The sequence below is a fragment of the Micropterus dolomieu genome, linkage group LG16 (assembly GCF_021292245.1).
Source record: "Micropterus dolomieu isolate WLL.071019.BEF.003 ecotype Adirondacks linkage group LG16, ASM2129224v1, whole genome shotgun sequence".
NCBI classification, from domain to species: domain Eukaryota; kingdom Metazoa; phylum Chordata; class Actinopteri; order Centrarchiformes; family Centrarchidae; genus Micropterus; species Micropterus dolomieu.
This window is the reverse complement of record NC_060165.1, coordinates 11,146,432-11,163,634: the sequence shown is the minus strand read 5'-3', so window position 1 is coordinate 11,163,634 and position 17,203 is coordinate 11,146,432. Positions and strand designations below refer to the sequence as shown.

At 39.7% G+C, this 17,203-nt stretch overlaps 1 protein-coding gene across 1 annotated transcript; it reads right to left on the bottom strand.

Moving 5' to 3' along the window:
* Window positions 1–25: 25 nt before the first annotated feature.
* On the bottom strand, window positions 26–11,099 carry akr1b1.2 (aldo-keto reductase family 1, member B1 (aldose reductase), tandem duplicate 2). The gene is made up of 10 exons (XM_046071742.1): window positions 10,855–11,099; window positions 8,148–8,315; window positions 7,565–7,681; window positions 7,266–7,343; window positions 6,326–6,448; window positions 2,103–2,209; window positions 1,541–1,622; window positions 1,229–1,312; window positions 1,042–1,124; window positions 26–921 (listed from the first exon to the last, which is right to left on the bottom strand). The coding sequence occupies exons 1-10, from the start codon at window positions 10,918–10,920 to the stop codon at window positions 879–881; spliced, it is 951 nt and encodes a 316-aa protein (XP_045927698.1). The 5' UTR covers window positions 10,921–11,099; the 3' UTR covers window positions 26–878.
* Between the last annotated feature and the right edge of the window lie 6,104 nt (window positions 11,100–17,203).

Sequence of the window (17,203 nt, the reverse complement as noted above, 5' to 3'; positions counted from 1 at the left end):
TATGTAGGAAATGTGCACCAAGTTATTTTTATTTTCTTCCACAGGACTTTATTTTCAGTGCTTTGCAAAACAGCTTACAGGGGAAGAGAAAGCAACTGTTTGGTAACAGGGTTAATTCACATGATTATTAAGTGCTGTAACATGACTCATAAGAAAGGGTAGGAAGGACTTTGTTGTCCCAAAACAAGTCGAGATAATATGTTCCCCTTTCAGAGATAAGTGCTAAGGCACTAATGCATCTGCCCAAACAGTAAAAATAAACATGAAAAAAAACTGAAACTGCAAGAAAAAACAGGGTTAAGTCACACGACAAGTGTTTTGTAATATGACACATCTCTGGATGTATCATATTGGTGCTATGAAAAACTCATTTTGACAAATACATTTAGTTTATCTACACTGTAGGTATTTTTCCCTCTTACATGTGATATCACAAGCATGTAAAACTACAAATAAAACACTAACATCAATTCTTTTGGGAATTGCTTATTCTGTTCTCAAAACTGGTACTTTAAGAAGATTTTATTGTACTGCTTGTGGCACACATTTTGGTTTATCAGTAACTGAATGTCACACTGACAAAGACTGCGAAAAAAGAAAATAAAATTGTGTTCAAGTAAAGAAACATGAAAATCACCATATAAGGAGTGTTGGTTTTAAAAAGTTCTTTGGAGGATGTGTACAACTGGTCACAATGTTTTTTATGGAGACAAAACAGGTAATAAAAGAAGTCATTGTTTCTTTTGAGAAATGTAACAGGAAAATAAAAATCTGAGGCCACACTAGCACTGAAAACTGCTCAGAAGAACAGGAAAGAGGGTAGAGGAGCAAACTCCAGCTCCCAATGTAAACCTGTGGAAAATCTGCGTTTTTCATTTTCAGAATTCAGCGTGGAATGGATAGTCCTTGTGCTTTGTGCTCCTACGGAGAGAAAATAAAGAAAAAGAAACATTTTTAAAAAGATGCCTAACACATGACATCTTCTTAAAGTTACAAAAAAAAAAAAAGATAAAATAAAAAAAGTACAATATATGATCTCACCATTGCATAGGACAGACTCTCCAGTTCCTGTTGAATCCTAATATAGTCTTCATTTCGTCCTCAGTTAGTTCAAAGTCAAACACCTGCAAAGATTTAAATGAATGTCTTCATGCACGAGCCAAAATGTAAGTGAAGCAAATCGAGGGCTAATCCTAGAAAATATTTGAACAATTTCTCAGCTAATTACCTGGAAATTCTCTTGAATGCGCTGAGCTGTGATCGACTTGGGGATCACGATCACGTTCCTCTGGACGTGGAAGCGGATCAGGACCTGGCAGGGAAGAAAAAAGTGAATTAAAGTGAATATGATCAGAGATCATAACTTTAAATGTAGTAACAGTAAGGGCCATACGAAAGATATTCACATGACAATGATCAAATGACAATGTATGTTTTCTATAAGAGAAAAAAAAATGCATTTTTTTGTGTGCGCACAACAACTATTTCAACGTTTATTTAATTCAGTTTCATTTATTATGTTCTAGTCAGAGTACTGTACCTGAGCAGGTGTCTTCTTGTGCTTCTCAGCAATGGCTTTAATGTTCGGATCATCCAGCAGTGAGGGGTCTTCAGGTGTAGCCCTGCAATGTAAAATACATCATACAGTATTATTTAAAAATGACTCATACACATTGCATTATTCAAATCAAGACAATCAAAAGGTAGACAAAATAATGGAAATACCTCAGAAAAAGGCTAACTCTGAATTAAATTGGCCATAATTAAACACTGCTACAAAAGGTGGGCAGCTGTGAAACAGGTCTAACCATCAACTCCTTTATATGTGGCTTTTCAAGGCAAATTCTCTGAACAAATCAAAGATGTATTGGTCAAAAAATGTAATTACTAATGTTTAAATCATGCCACACACAGACAAACTACATAGACAAGGAGAAAGAACAGCCATAAGTCCAAACAAGAAAAAGGGATATGAGACATAATGGTGTTGACAAATACTGAATCTGTATTCAACCAAATATGACCCACTTTGTAGCAGCAGGATGATAAAAAGTCCTTTCTCATGTTATTTTGACACAACTATTATTGCCATACTAACTGACCAGGGTCTGTCAGGGGAGCCCAAGGGGCTGTAAGCCGTCACTGAGATGCCCTGAGAATGGCAGTAGTTGATCAGCTTCTCCTGTGTCAGGTATGGATGGCACTCCACCTAGTGGCACAAACACACAACTCTTAGGATGCATTGCAGAAATCACAGAGAGATGCATAAACCACATGAAATAAATACAAAGTGAAATATACTCTGACCATGCTTTTCAAACTACTGCATAGCCTAATAACACAAGATTTTGTTGCTTTGAGCGATATAAAGTTCAGTAGTACTTTGTGTTCAGTAGCACATACAGTCGTAAGAAAAACCCTTTGGAATTACTTGGATTTTTGCATAAATTGGTCACACAAATGTGATCCATCTTCATCTAAGTCACAACAATAGACAAACACAGTTTGCTTAAACTAATAGCCTACCACACAAACAATATGTTTTTATTGAACACACCGTGTAAACACTCACAATGCAGGGTGGAAAAAAAATATGTGAACCCCTAGGCTAATGACTTGAGCTAATTCGAGTCAGCTCAATGAGACAAGACTGGAGGTTAGTTAGAGCTACCCTGCCATATAAAAACTTTTCGCAATTCTCATGAAACATTGCCTTTTGTGAACCATGCCTCAAACAAAAGAACTCCCAGAAGACATAAGGTTCAGAATTGTTGGCTTGCATGAAGCTGGAAATGGTCATAAAAGTATCTCTAAAAGCCATGATGTTTATTAGCCCACGATAAGACAAATTGACGAAAAAAACATTGCTGCGTGTCTGGAATTTGAAAAAAAGAGCACCTGGATGTTCCACAGCACTACTGACAAAATATTCTGTGGACAGATAAATCCAAAGTTGAGTTGTCTGGAAGGAACACAACCCTGTGTGTCGAGGGAAAAGGCACAGCACACCAACATCAAACCTCATCCCATCTGTGAAGTATGGTGGAGGGGGAATCATAGTTTGAGGCTGCTTCGCTGCCTCAGGACCTGGAAGGGTTGCCATCATCGACGGAAAAATTAATTTAAAAGTTTTTCAAGAAAGTTTGCAGGAGAATGTAAGGCCATCTGTCCGCTAATTGAAGCTCAACAGAAGATGGATGATGCAACAGGACAATGACCCAAAGCACAGAAGTAAATTAACAACAGCATGGCTTCAGCAGAAGAAAATACACCTTCTGGAACGGCCCAGTCAAAGAGTCCTGACCTCAACGCAATTGAGATGCTGTGGCATGACCTCAAAAGAGCACACACACCAGACATCCCAAGAATATTGCTGAACTGAAACACTGTTGTAAAGAGGAATGGTCCAAAATTCTCCTGACCGTTTTTCAGGTCTGATCGGCAACTACAAGAAATGTCTAGTTGAGGTTATTGCTGCTAAAAGGGGGGTCAATCAATTATTAAATTCAAGGTTTTTGTCGTGTGTCGCACTTAAATTTGTCCCCAGTGCAGCAAGGGATCTAAAATCGTATAACACACTGATTAGGGGCGTTCATTGTTTGTTGTTTATGTTCATTTCAGGTTACTTGTGTCTGATTGGTGTACATATGTAAGGGGGTGGGCGTTAGGGGATTGAAGTCGGGGTCGGGAGCCGTCAAATCGTGCTTGGAGTACCTGGAGTGTTTTCCGCATTTAGCTAGCTAGTTACCACTACAACGTGCATACCTGTCAACCCTATTCTCCCGTATTTTACTGTTCTGTCCGTATCCCCCTGTTAAAATATCTCCCCGTAAATCTCTCGTTTATTTATGCCCACTGTTTGCTACGTTCCCCTCCGTTAAAGCCAGTGACAGCATGTAGAACAGCTCACAGCACCCGCAAATAAAACAACAAGAAGAAGAAAAGCAGCGCGACAGGTTCAGGACGGATGATGCATTGCTAAACAGAGTATTTCACATGCATTTGCCCGTAAAAGAGATACGTGCGAACCAGAAAAATGATTTATTATGTGCGAGTAAAAACTACAACCTACAGTCATTTTTGTGCATGAATGGTTGTTATGTTTTTGTTAGTACTTAGCATTAATAAATTACAGACCAACGTATACTGTTTTTCTTGCACAAAGATTTAATAAATGAAAACAACCTACGATTAATATTAGGTCTATAGTAGTGATAAACTTTATATGAAAGTTTAATGAATGGGGGGGGGGGGATGAGACTAAAGCAGAGCATAAAATAAAATAAATTAATGAGGAGGTTTAAGTTGAATGATTAATAAGCATCTTGTAAGTTTATAAAACAATTTACTGTTATGTCGGAGTACATTTTATAGCAATACATTTATTTTGCTTAAAATTTCAATCTGGTGTCGTCTTAAAGTTTGTATTCGACAGAATACCTTATTATCTCCGTTAAAAGTACTGAAACAAATGTTTACGTGACATAGATAGGCAAGTTATTATTTTGGCCGGTATGATTTTCTCCTCATCTACCAGTCCCATTGGCAGGTGAGCCAAAAAGTTAATTTCCACCTGTGTGTGTGTGTGTGTGTGTGTGTGTGTGTGTGTGTGTGTGTGTGTGTGTGTGTGTGTGTGTGTGTGTGTGTGTGTGTGTGTGTGTGTGTGTGTGTGTTGCGGGGTGGTATGAGTCATCCTCAAGCTCGGGTCCTCTACCAGAGGCCTGAGAGTTTGAGGGTTCTGCGCATTATCTTAGCTGTTCCTAGGACTGCAGTATTCTGGACAGAGACCCCTGATGTCTTACCTGGAATCTGCTGTAGCCACTCTCCCAGTTTGGGGGTCACAGCCCCCAGTGCTCCGATTACCACTGGCACCACTGTTACTCTTACTTTCCACATCTTTTCTAGCTCCTCTTTCCCCTTGGCATTTTTCAAGCTTCTCGTGTTCCTTCTTCTTGATGTTGCTGTCGCTTGGGATTGCCACATCTATCACAGCAGCTTTCTTCTGCTGTTTGTCGATCAACACAATGTCTGATTGGTTAGCTATTACCAGTTTGTCAGTCTGTATCTTGAAGCCCCACAGGATCTTAGCTCGGTCATTCTCAACTACCTTAGGAGATGTCTTTCATTTTGACCTTGGGACTTCCAGCCCAGATGTTCCTGTACACTATGCCAGCTACCTGGTTATGGCGTTCCATGTACGCACTTCCTGCCTGCATCTTACACCCTGCTGTTATGGGCTGTACTTTCTCAGGGGCATCCTTGCACAGTCTGCACCTGGGGTCCTGCCTGGTGTGGTAGACCCCTGCCTCTATTGATCTTGTACTGCGTGCCTGTTCTTGTTCTGCCATGATTAGTGCTTTTGTGCTGTCCTTTAGTCCAGCCTTTTCCAGCCACTGGTAGGATTTCTTGATATCAGCCACTTCTTCTATTTGTCTGTGGTACATGCCGTGCAGCGGCTTGTCCCTCCATGAAGGTTCTTCATCTTCCTTGTTTCGGGTTTCTGCTGCCTGAGGTATTCACTAAGCCCTTCATCTTTGGGGGCCATCTTCCTGACGTACTGTTGGATCTTTGTCGTTTCATCCTGGACAGTGGTCTTGGCACTCACTAGCCCTCGGCCTCCCTCGCTACGCTTGGTGTACAGTCTCAGGGTGCTGGATTTGGGGTGAAACCCTCCATGCATGTTGAGGAGCTTATGAAATTTTGAGTTTCATACAATAGTTTTACAGTTGCTTCAAACTGTTAATTGTTGTGTCTTTTTCAACGGCACAGTGTCTACATTTATGTAAAAAAAATATTATTCAATTTACTAATATATTACAAAAGGAAGTTTTGCAAAGTTATTTCAAGGGGTAAATTCACTTGTATTCAACATATGAGAGTCCTTGTTCTGTGTTTGGTGACAAAAAATGAAAGAAAACTGTGCTGTAATTTAATACACTACAAGAGCAGACCAAACAAGACATTGATGGTGAATGATGGTTCTAAAAAAACAGCAAAAATACAAGGTCATCTCAGCTAATTGGTGTAGCCTGAGGGGAAACTGATGTGGCCCAGAAAGAATTACCCAGACATTTATTTCTCAGACCTGGCAGTAGGAGACAGATAATGTCATTATGGACTCCTGCCCTTTAAGAACAGCAATCTTTAAATGTATCTGAGTCGAGGCTACTGAGCAGCAAGAAAACAAACATGCTATTCTTAAAAAGGCTGCATATGGGCGTTTAAACAGCAGCTGGCCCTTACAGTTATCGTGTGAAATGTGTTATCTCTTTGTTCTACGCATGTGTATTGAGCAACAGTATCACTGGAAGGTGACTTAGTGTACCTGGTTGTTGGCAGGCTTGTATTTAAGGCCTGGCTTGTTGAGAATGGCTTCAATCTGGTCCTTGTTGAAGTTGGAGACACCAATAGCTTTGACCAAACCAGCATCCACCAGCTCTTCCATCCCCTGAGAAAATTAACCACAAAAAACACATTTACTTTGCCCTTTGCTGAGATTATGTTCAGAGACTATAGCTCATACTAAATCCTATTTGTGCCTCTTAAAAAAGCCATAGCTCCCGCTTGTCTCCACTCCCTTGCTATAGCCAGAAAATCATTCATCTCAGGTCTTGCACCATCACCTTTTAAGGTCTCAAAATTCCTAGCTAAGATCCATCTAGCTATAAAACGCACTTACTCTGTCACTCTACATTTTTTCAGAATATGCTAAATCAATTAACATCTATATCTCCACAAATATTTGTGTCTACTACCAGAATTGACACAGACATTCTCTAGATGGCAGATATCAAGTGTTCCGAAGGGTTTTCAGATTAGTTAAAGTTTAAACTGACAAAAATATCCGAGCCTAAGACATGAGATATCATTGCCTCAACTTGTGAGAAGGTGTGTAAACAAGCTCACCAGTAGCTCAGTCAGTAAGTCACCTACTTTGGGTATACGAAGTTCTACGGTTCAAATCCCTAGGTGACCAAGTCCTTCTTGCCATCTATGTTCAGATCATAGTGAGTCAAAGTTTGCATATTCTACTTGGATCCTGTGACACTGTTGAGTGTTTGTACAACATAAACCACATAAATTGGCCGGTGGGTTGAACATTACACCCACTAGTCAGGTACATAATGACACTCAAGATGATTCTGTAAAAATGAATGCCACTTATATTTTTCTGTATTTTCCTGGGCGTGATTAGTTACTCTAAGAGAGTTCCTCTTTGAATCTTACATCTGTCAAAAGTGAGCGGGTTGTCTGTTTTAACTTACCTCCCATGTCTCAAGGAAGTGGGTATCATCACTGATGGTCTCTCCTGCGCTGTCCAAAGGAAAAAACTCATTGCCAGCCTGTAACATGACCACAGGATAACTATGACATTGAGAATATGGAGGCTCACTTCTATATAAAACTTAATACAAAAATAGATGTGCAGATAGCATAGTAATAAAGAATGAATCTGAATCTTTTACATAAGGGACCTTCTCACAGACACAATGAGAAATGCCAATGACATCACGAGAACACATTTTTCAGTCACACATTGCTGACAAGACAAGAGTGTGCCTACCTTGAAACCCATAGGCCAGTGCACTAGATAGAGGTCTAGGTAGTCCAGTTTAAGATCACTGAGAGTCTTCTCACATGCTTGCCTCACCAGTGACTTCTGATGGAAAATGCACCACAGCTATGAAATGAAAGGAGAGGCAAGTCAATGAGCTACCACGCTCGCTCAGGAATCCAGCATTAAAACTGTTTAGATTAGGGCTGAAACAATTTATTGATAAATTCGATTACTAAAAAGCATTGACACAAATTCTTTGCATTGATGCTTTGTTTAATCCATGTAACTACAGAGCGCACTGTTTCACACGGACAATTATTACTGTCGCACATTATGTTACGCTGTGATCGAGTTAAGACGACGTGATTATGATGGCACTGTTTGCAAAGTGGAGGAAGAGAGAGAAAAATAGCGAGGGACGAAGAAGAAAGGGATTATTTTAAGATAAAAGAAACAACCACTCTGTATGTTACAGTCTGTCTGTGTAAAACAAAGCTAATGTAGCCTACCGCAACAGCACGATGGCACCTGCTCCGCCAAGCAAAAAGTACTTAAATAATAATAAATAATAAGGCCACGCACATCTCACCTTGCTAACAATGAAAAGATCCTCCCTCTTGACCACGCCATCCTTGATCATGGAATGAACACCCGCTCCCACCTCTGCCTCGTTTTCGTAGGCATACGCTCCATCGATGTGCCGGTAACCCGCTGAGATGGCTGCTTTCACCGCCTCTGTGACTTTGCCAGGGGGAGACTAACAGACAGGGATGGTTAGTTATTGTGGTATACATAATAAGTGTAACTACTACTCACTAACACTGGTTACAGAATACCATAGCAGCAACTCTGTGTCTCCTATCATCTAGAGCAGTGGATCTCAAACTTTTTCACATCAGGGACCCTTAAACTGACACAAATTAGACCACGAACCCCATCTGATAAGATTTGGTCCCAAGGGTCCCCCATCTCAGTGTTTCTCCTATCATTCAAGTTCAATGATATTGATTCAATTTGTAACATTTTCTTAAACTTCTTTCTTACTAAACAGGTAAAAATTAGTGAACCACATCTTTGATGACACCTCCTATCAGTAACACACCCGCTCCGCATTGCCAGTAGATTTGGGGGGTTATACTACCCCCCCAGCAGAAAATCCTGGGGGAAACATTGCATCTGATAGGATTTTTGCTTTTAGATTAGATTTAGACTGCTTTTACAGTAAGTCTATAAAACCCATGACCAAAACATTCAGTCACTGTGTTACTTATGGAAGGAATTGTAGAATTAAAAGAATTATGGTTATTATATTAAGTTTTAAAAGGTGCCATGCTTTTTTAAAATTACACTTTTGTCTTTTTGCTGGGGACCCCCTGGAACCACCTGAAGGATCCCTGGGGGTCCCCAGATCCCATTTGGAGAACCACTGATCTGTGTACCACTGTGCCCGAACATCCAAGGAAAATACTTATTTATATGGTATCAGTACACACAGTGGCTTATGTTTTGCTATACTCTGCTACAGTGTAACCCAATTGTGCAAAAACTATTGCCTTTTGTCTAAAAAGAAAGTTTTAATTGCTGATCTTATCCCCTAGTGCACTTCCTTCTGTCGTGTATAATTTTAAGCATTATAGCCTAAATTGTTCTTATTAACTGTTAGAGCAATGGTGGTCTACATTCTCATCATTTAAAGTGTTATTTTTATCTTAATTATAGTATAAAGTCAGGATCACAGTGTTAAAACTCTATAGCTCTGTGTATGTGCTCCTTTCTGTATCTAACTGCCTAGGCTCAGCAGTAGCACGTGCGTGTAAGCAAGAATGTGAGCTTTGGCAGAGTGGACACACAGCACTAAAAACACCAGCAAAGGAAAATGTAGAAGCAGATTTTGTGAAAATTGTGTTACAAAACATACATCAATATATTCCATCACAGTAAGAATGCGGGGCATCTAGCACAGAGCACAGGTTATGGTTGAAATAGTATCATCAGCAGAGGGCATGCCTAGGACACAGAGAGGGGGAGCAGTGAAGTCAAAAACTCATAGCTAAATAAAAATCCACCGAAAGGTTGGAAAGCAATGAGAAAAGACAGACATCCAAGACAGTGAAATAAAAGTGATAAAAATCCACCAAAAGCTGAAAGAATGGAAAGCGGTGCAGGCTGAGGGACGCAAAAATCTGGGACTTTCCCAGCTCCAGATCAGCAGAAAAGAGAGCCAAGAGAGTATGTGATGCCAAGAAACAGAGCTATAAAAGGAGGTCCAAAAGGAGTTGAAAGTCAGTTGTTACATGGTTTCATGTCAACTCGGGGCTGTATTTTGCATCGATCTCTGATCCGCTTCAGTGAAACTTTTGTATTCTAATTGGTGTCTATTTCTGTTGATAATAAAAATGTTGGTAAAAGTTCAAGCTTTCTTATCTGGATTAAGTCTTAAATTTTTTTAGACGACACTTCCTACCATTTCCTTGGGGAAACGTGTCCTTTGCACTTGTCCTGACTGTTTGGCTGAAAGAAGGTTAATTAAGTAATAGGCTACTTTAATTGCCTCTTGGGCGGTTTGTCCTCTGCATTTGATGCAAACTGTTTAGGAGGAATTGACAGTGAGAGTGCAGCACCCTGAGACAAACACCAATTCATCACACCTAATGTGCATGTCTTGTTAAATTCTCTCTTGGTGGACAACAAAGTCTGTATTTACTAATCACCCCACCTATTTTATTACCAAGAATTATACTAATAGATATATTAAACAGCAGCCTTTCCAAAAACCTATAGACTATAATGTTGCTAAGGTTAAAGTACACAAAATCTCAGGCTTTCCAGGTGACTGTTTTAAATGAAAGCAAAGTGGCTGTATGGAAAAGCAAAGCAAGCAGGATAAGACACATAAGTTAACTGTTGGTGTCAACAGCAACACTTGAACTAGGGTTACTGTGACTTTCTTGAGTTACACTCTTTTATATACAGTCTATGTTAACACTTAATAAAAAGAGAAGTCTGTCCTGCAAGTTGCAGAAAAACTTGACCCAGCATACTTGCACACGACCGTCACGTGCGTAGAAACCTGATGTAGGGAGTGCATTAGCTTGTGCCAAGTGTCAGCCCACATTTAAGTTACAAGTAAAAACGTGATTAATTGCGAATTTATTTGGTTATATTATATCGGAAGGTATGACTAGGAAAGTTAGCTGGTTTTAAAGACTTATTAACATCCAGCCTTTCTGCTGGCAGCTAACGTTAGCTCACTCAACAACTTAGATGTTAACCGTGCAGATAAAAATAAACGTTACCTTCCATGTCCCCAGACCCACAATGGGAATTTGTGCACCGGTGTTCAGTTTCACTGTTGTCGCCATTTCTCCAGAGAACTTACGGAGCCTTTCTGCAGTTGTCAGTCGTGAACGTCAAGACAGCAACTTGAGAGCAAAGTGTCCTCACTACAGACTGTGATCCTTACAAAACATCCATGGCACAAAACAGCAAGATTCTGCTTCTGCTGCTTCTTCTGACATTATTGGCGGTTGGCTAACAGCTCTTGGGTGCATTACCGCCACCTACTGACCTTGACTGTGCACCACAGTCTATAGGGTGGACTAATGACCTCTCCTCTCTCTAAAACGTGTACAAAACATAAAGAAATACAAACAAAAATAGAAACAATTAAATAAAAACAAATAATTTTTAATATATAATATTATAATTAATATGTAAACAAATAATTATAATAATTCTGAAATGCAAGGCTATTCATTAGTCTCATTGATCCTAAATACTCTAGAAGGATTTTCCAACCCTTGTCAAGTGAAGATTTGTTGATATTACTGATATTTTACTCTCCTTTCTCTCTAAGTGCATTCTTTAAGACTCTCTCTGAGTCATACTTCTGGCAGTACAATAAAGCATGGTCCACTGTTTCTTCCTCTCCACAATATCTTTTAATATGCCTTCCAATCACAAGATTTGTTTAGACCAGTATGACCATTCCTTTTTCTTTTTATAATCCTCCTCCTCTTTCCTATTTAATCCTCCACCCTGCATTCCCAACATATGGATCATTTTTAAAACAGGTATCTTCCTTTTCTTTCTTTGTCCCATTCATTCGGCCAAATCTTTAAGATTTGTCTCATAATCACCAGTTTAGCTTCTGACTTTCTAATATTTAGATTAATGTGATTACTCCCAGTCTTTAACGTCGGTCTTGCTGCAGGGACCTACACAAACCTAACTGACAAACATGTTTGGTGAATTCTGAATAATGACATAACACCTGAATAATGTAGTATTTCAAACAAGAAACCCTCTCTACTCCCACAGATGCAACATTTTAAACTCATTAAAGGTGCGATGTGTGAATCAGATCCAATTGCCACTCTCTCTGGCCTGACCTCCTTTAACTATTGCAAAGCAATAATCATGGCCATCATCCATACGCATCTGTTTTCGCATACACACATATACACTCATTGTAGGGTTTTTAGAACCATCTGTACAAATATGTAAATAACCGAGATAATTCCTTCTGATGGATGAATGAAGATTTTATCATTTTCCCCATGTTCATCTCTCATCAATTCAATGAGGCTAAGATCTATCTCTGGCTGTGAAAAGAAGAAACATTATTTAGCCTTCCCCTTATCCACCAAACGGCTTGCTGGAATAGTTCTTCCCACTCTTACATCTTAAGCGTCCATACAACAATTCCCTCATCCTCTAAAACTACCCTGCTTCCACTACTTTACATAAAATGAGATAATGATCACTTACAACAGTTGAATGATTCATTACCTCACCTACAGCAAGACTATGACGCAAATGCCATGTTTAAACTTGACTCCCACCACTTAAACACACCCAATTCCCAAGGTGTCCATCAAATCCTCCACTAACCATTCCTATTAGTTATATCTCCTCTCCAAAGATCGGCATTAAAATCACCGCCTATAATCTAGTCCCATCATTGTTTCCAATGCTTCCAATTCCAACCTATTACACGGATTATAGAAATTCACAATATCCAAACAACCATCCCCTAACCAAACTTCAACAACTACTTCCTTTTTTCTATTTCTCTATACAAAACATATTGCTTAACAAAATCAAAATTAGATTCAAGCCATGTCTCTACTTGAAACCTGTGACCATGATTTTTTAAATTAACTGTTCCTGTTTGCTTAGCCCTTCTTGAAAAGCCATCCCTTCCAGCCTTCCACTTTCTTGGAACGTGTGGTTAATTACTCCAGCCATGAAATACACAAAATTCCCCTTATTTAGCAGCCATATATTTCCATCGCACATCTGACGGTTTGTCACAAGTTGTTCAGTTGACTGTTCCTTCTCTATTTCTTTCTTCTCCAGCATGCTCTCCCACTGAACCAACTCTGCTACTTCTGCATAAGATATAGCCATGTTCACTCATAGCTGCTGCACTTGCACTGCCTCCTCATTCACTTCACAACCACCATGTGCACCTCTATAGTTAGCACATTTACTCTCTGTGCCATCCTCAAATTTCCTATGTTCCCCGCTACACCTTCCACAATTTTGTTTCCCTTTACATTTGGTTGTAATATTTATTTCTTTTAAGGTTTCTTGCTTTTTGAAGCATCTTGAAGGAGGTGGACATATGATCTAAGATTGACCTCAAATTCTCCAGCTTTTACCCAACTGGGATACCAAATACACTCACCGGCCACTCTATAAGGTACACCTTGCTAGAATTTAGCCATGATGTTTGAATATTCCATGTGTCTAGCTTGATAACTACTAAATACCAGAATAACGTTTAAGATGTTTATTAAAATGTTTATTAGGATAATTTTAAAGATGTTTATTAAGATAATTTTAAAGATGTTTATTAGGATAATGTTTAAGATGTTTATTGAAGGAATTGTCGTATTGTCGCAGGCCGTATCAGAGGCGAAGGCAAAGGCCATAATTTAGAATTAATTGCACATCCGGCCGAGGGACAATAGGGCCTTTATGGATTTTAACTAATTGTTGCTAGCACCTGCCCTCAGGCCGGATAAAATACATGAATGACTAGACACATGAGTACAATGGGCCTTTACATGTGGACTGCAACTCTAAAATACACTTTTTGCTAATATCAAGATGCTGTCTTATTTCTGATGTCACATTTCAGTCTTATTTATTTAGAGGTGTTCTTATTTATTTAGAGGTGTTGTAGGGTAGAATACACTAGATGGAGTTGGAAGTGGAGGTGGGTCTGACCTTAACAAGAGGAGGAGAGAGACAGGGTATATCAATCAATCAATCAACATTTATTTATATAGCACTTTACAGCAACCAACAGGTGAAAGTGCTTTACATTAACCAAAAATAAACAACACAGCATTCAATAAAAGACAAGAAAAACAAAACAAAACATGAAGCCTAGAAAACAGTAAGCTACTGTAGATCAGGCTACCTAAAATCATCAGAAGAAGAGGGAAGTTGTTGCACCACTATTGCGTATTAAAAGCCATTCTAAATAAGTAAGTTTTGATTTTACATGAACAACATCCGTTATAGTGCAAATATCTCAGGGGAGCTTGTTCCAGAGTTTTAGGCCAGCAACAGCAAAGGCCCGATCGACCCACTGACCCACCTCGGGACTTCTAAAGCCCGTTGATCCGAAGAGCGCAACAGCCGATTTTGCCAACCCAAAGTTAAAAGCTCGGACAAATCCTCCGGGGCTAGGCCATTTAAGGCTTTGAAAACAAACAATAAAATCTTGAAGTCGATTCTAAAACACACCGGAAGCCAGTGTAGTGTAAATAGAACAGGAGTGATGTACACTTCAAGATGTATTAAAAAGCGAGCAGCAACATTTTGCACTAGTTGAAGACGTGAGATGGATGTTTGACTTAGACCAACATAAAGAGCGTTGTAATAATCTAGCCTTAAACTAATAAAAGGCGTGAATAGCCTTTTCTAGATCGTGCCTATTAAGAAAAAGGCTTTACTTTAGCCAGGAGACGAAGTTGGAAGAAGCTCGTTCTGACAACGTTGCTAACCTGCTTGTCAAATTTCATGCTGCAATCAAATGTCACACTCAAATTTTTCTATATCAAGCAATGTAATACAGAGTTTGAGGAGTCTGCTCCCGGGACCAGCTCAGATACACAAACTAAACTTGAGTTAATTTGAACTTTACTGGAATCTGTGTCTCATTGAAAAGAATACCATTTATATTGAAAGGACAACAGTTTATCTAAGTTACAGTTACATCCAAGATCCAAAATGTGAGAGTGAGGGCCACACTGGCATACTTTCAACAAGGTGTTGGAAACATTCATCAGAGACTCTGGTCCATATTGACATGAAAGCATCACACAGTTGCTGCAGACTTGTCGGCTACATATCCATGATGCCAGTCTTCCACCACATCCCCAAGGTGCTCTATCGGATTGAGATCTGGTGACTGTGGAGGCCATTGGAGTACAGTGAACTCATTGTCATGTTCAAGAAACCAGTTTGAGATGATTTGAGCTTTGTGACATAGTGCATTATCCTCCTGGAAGTAGACATCAGAAGATGTGTACAGTGTGGTCAAAAAGGGATGGACATGGTCAGCAACAATATTCAGGTAGGTTGTTGTGTTTAAACGATGCTTAGTTGGTACTAAGGGGCCCAAAGTGTGCCAAGAGAATATCCCCCACACCATTACACCACCACCACCAGCCTGAACCGTTGAGAGAAGGCAAGATGCATCCATGCTTTCTCCCATTCTCCTCTGACCTCTGACATCAACAAGGCATTTTCGTCCACACAACTACCGCTCACTGGATATATTCTCTTTTTCAGACCACTCTCTGTAAACCCTAGAGATGGTTGTGCATGAAAATCCCAATAGATCAGCAGTTTCTGAAATACTCAGACCAACCCGTCTGGCACCAACAACCGTGTTCAAAGTCACTTAAATCCCCTTTCATTAGTAGCATGTCTAAACTACGTATGAATTTTAATAAATTTATGAGAATTAATACCCAATTATGAATTTTAATATTCAGAAAATATTAATCATAAAAATCTCTCGTTTCGCGGGGCACCACCGGAGTTGTTATTAACCTAGAGTCTCCGGACCTCTAGGTAGCTTTTAATAATTATACAATTATTCACCAGTGATCAGTTAGTTAATAATCGCTCAATTATCTTAAATCAATCAGTCAGTCTCATATCTAAAGGGTCAATTCTCTTGGCAGGGACGTAGAAATAGGCAACACACACAATTCCTCGGTTACAGTGAATTTATTAACTAACTAAGGTGATATAAAAAGGTGGTTAAATACATCAGGGAAATAAACAATGGCTAAACGATGAGAATGGAGGTTCGATTGTGGGAAGCATTTAACTCATACGGCAGAGGAGAACTAATGAAAGTAAGCTATGAGTTTAGGAGTTAAAAAGACAATATTAACACTATGGGACCTCCCTGCCACAGAATGCTTTGTTTTGGTCTTACTGCTTGTCGGCGGCCTGCTTTGGCCTGTTGCACGCTAGCTGCCCGATTTTGCTAGGGATTCTCCAAGGTTTTCCGTGTCTGATTGAAGAAAAACCCTCAAGGTTTGAGCCGTCCTCCGTCTGGCAATTCGACTGTTTTTCAGGTGTCCTTCGTTGCCGCTGGCGAGACCACGTGGCATGGTCTGACCTCGGTGAAGTTAGCTCAACGAAAAAGCTTAAAAGGGAACTTGGTCGTTCCTGAATTAGACCAGTGTAACTTAACGGACTGATAACTTTTAACAAAACAAAAGAAAGAAAATAAAACAAGTAAAGTTGCTGTTAAACGAGGGACAAATCTATGTCGCGGCACTTCGCGTGTGTAGCTTCAGTTTAGGGTTTCCTGCCCCCTTTTAAGGAGACTTCTGATAGGCTGTTCAGGGAAATGCTAATCGCTGGTTAATGTCCCTTTTGTCAGTTTAACAGTCAGGCACCGCGTTATCAGGCTTCGGAATCAAAGGTGCCAGTTTTACGATCAGGCTGCTCAGGAACAGCACTTAGGGAAAGTGACCTTTCCACCCCCTTTCTGTTCGGGTCTCATCAGCCGTCTGTTGAAAGTTCCTCCTTCTCTCAGGAAGAGAAAAGAGGAGTTCGGAGTAGTCGAAATTTATTTAATATAAAATGCACAAATCCACACTGTCGGTTCACTACACCACACATCCCTATTCTGATGCTCATTTTGAACTTCAGCAAGTTGTCTTGACCACATCTACATGCCTAAATGCATTGAGTTGCTGCAATGTGATTGGCTGATTAGCTTTTTGTATTAACAAGCAATTGAATAGGTGTACTTAATAAAGTGGCTGGTAAGTGTACATTTGTGTGTGTACCTGTGCACAGCAGCTCGTTCATTCCCTCAGTCTCACTATAAGCTTTTCTGACCCCTAGTGGTCATTAAGAGGCACTGTCACCTGCCTGAGCAGTATCTTCACTGTTGGAAACGTGCATCCACTTGTTTAATTTTCTTCCACAGGACTTTATTTTCAGCACTCAACAAAAGAGCTCATGGGGAAAAGCAACTGAAAGCAACTGTTTGGTAACAGGGTTAATTCACATGATTATTAAGTGTCATACATACTCACAAGAAAGAGTTTTGTACTGCATGTGGCACACATTTAGTTTTTTCAGTAACTTTGAATG

Coding starts and splice junctions, on each gene's coding strand:
- akr1b1.2 (XM_046071742.1), bottom strand. CDS start 10,920: ATGGCGACAACAGTGAAACTGAACACCGGTGCACAAATTCCCATTGTG. Junction 7,344..7,564: donor ACTGGCCTATGGGTTTCAAG/GTAGGCACACTC, acceptor GTCATGTTACAG/GCTGGCAATGAGTTTTTTCC. Junction 1,313..1,540: donor ACAAGAAGACACCTGCTCAG/GTACAGTACTCT, acceptor CTTCCCTGCCAG/GTCCTGATCCGCTTCCACGT.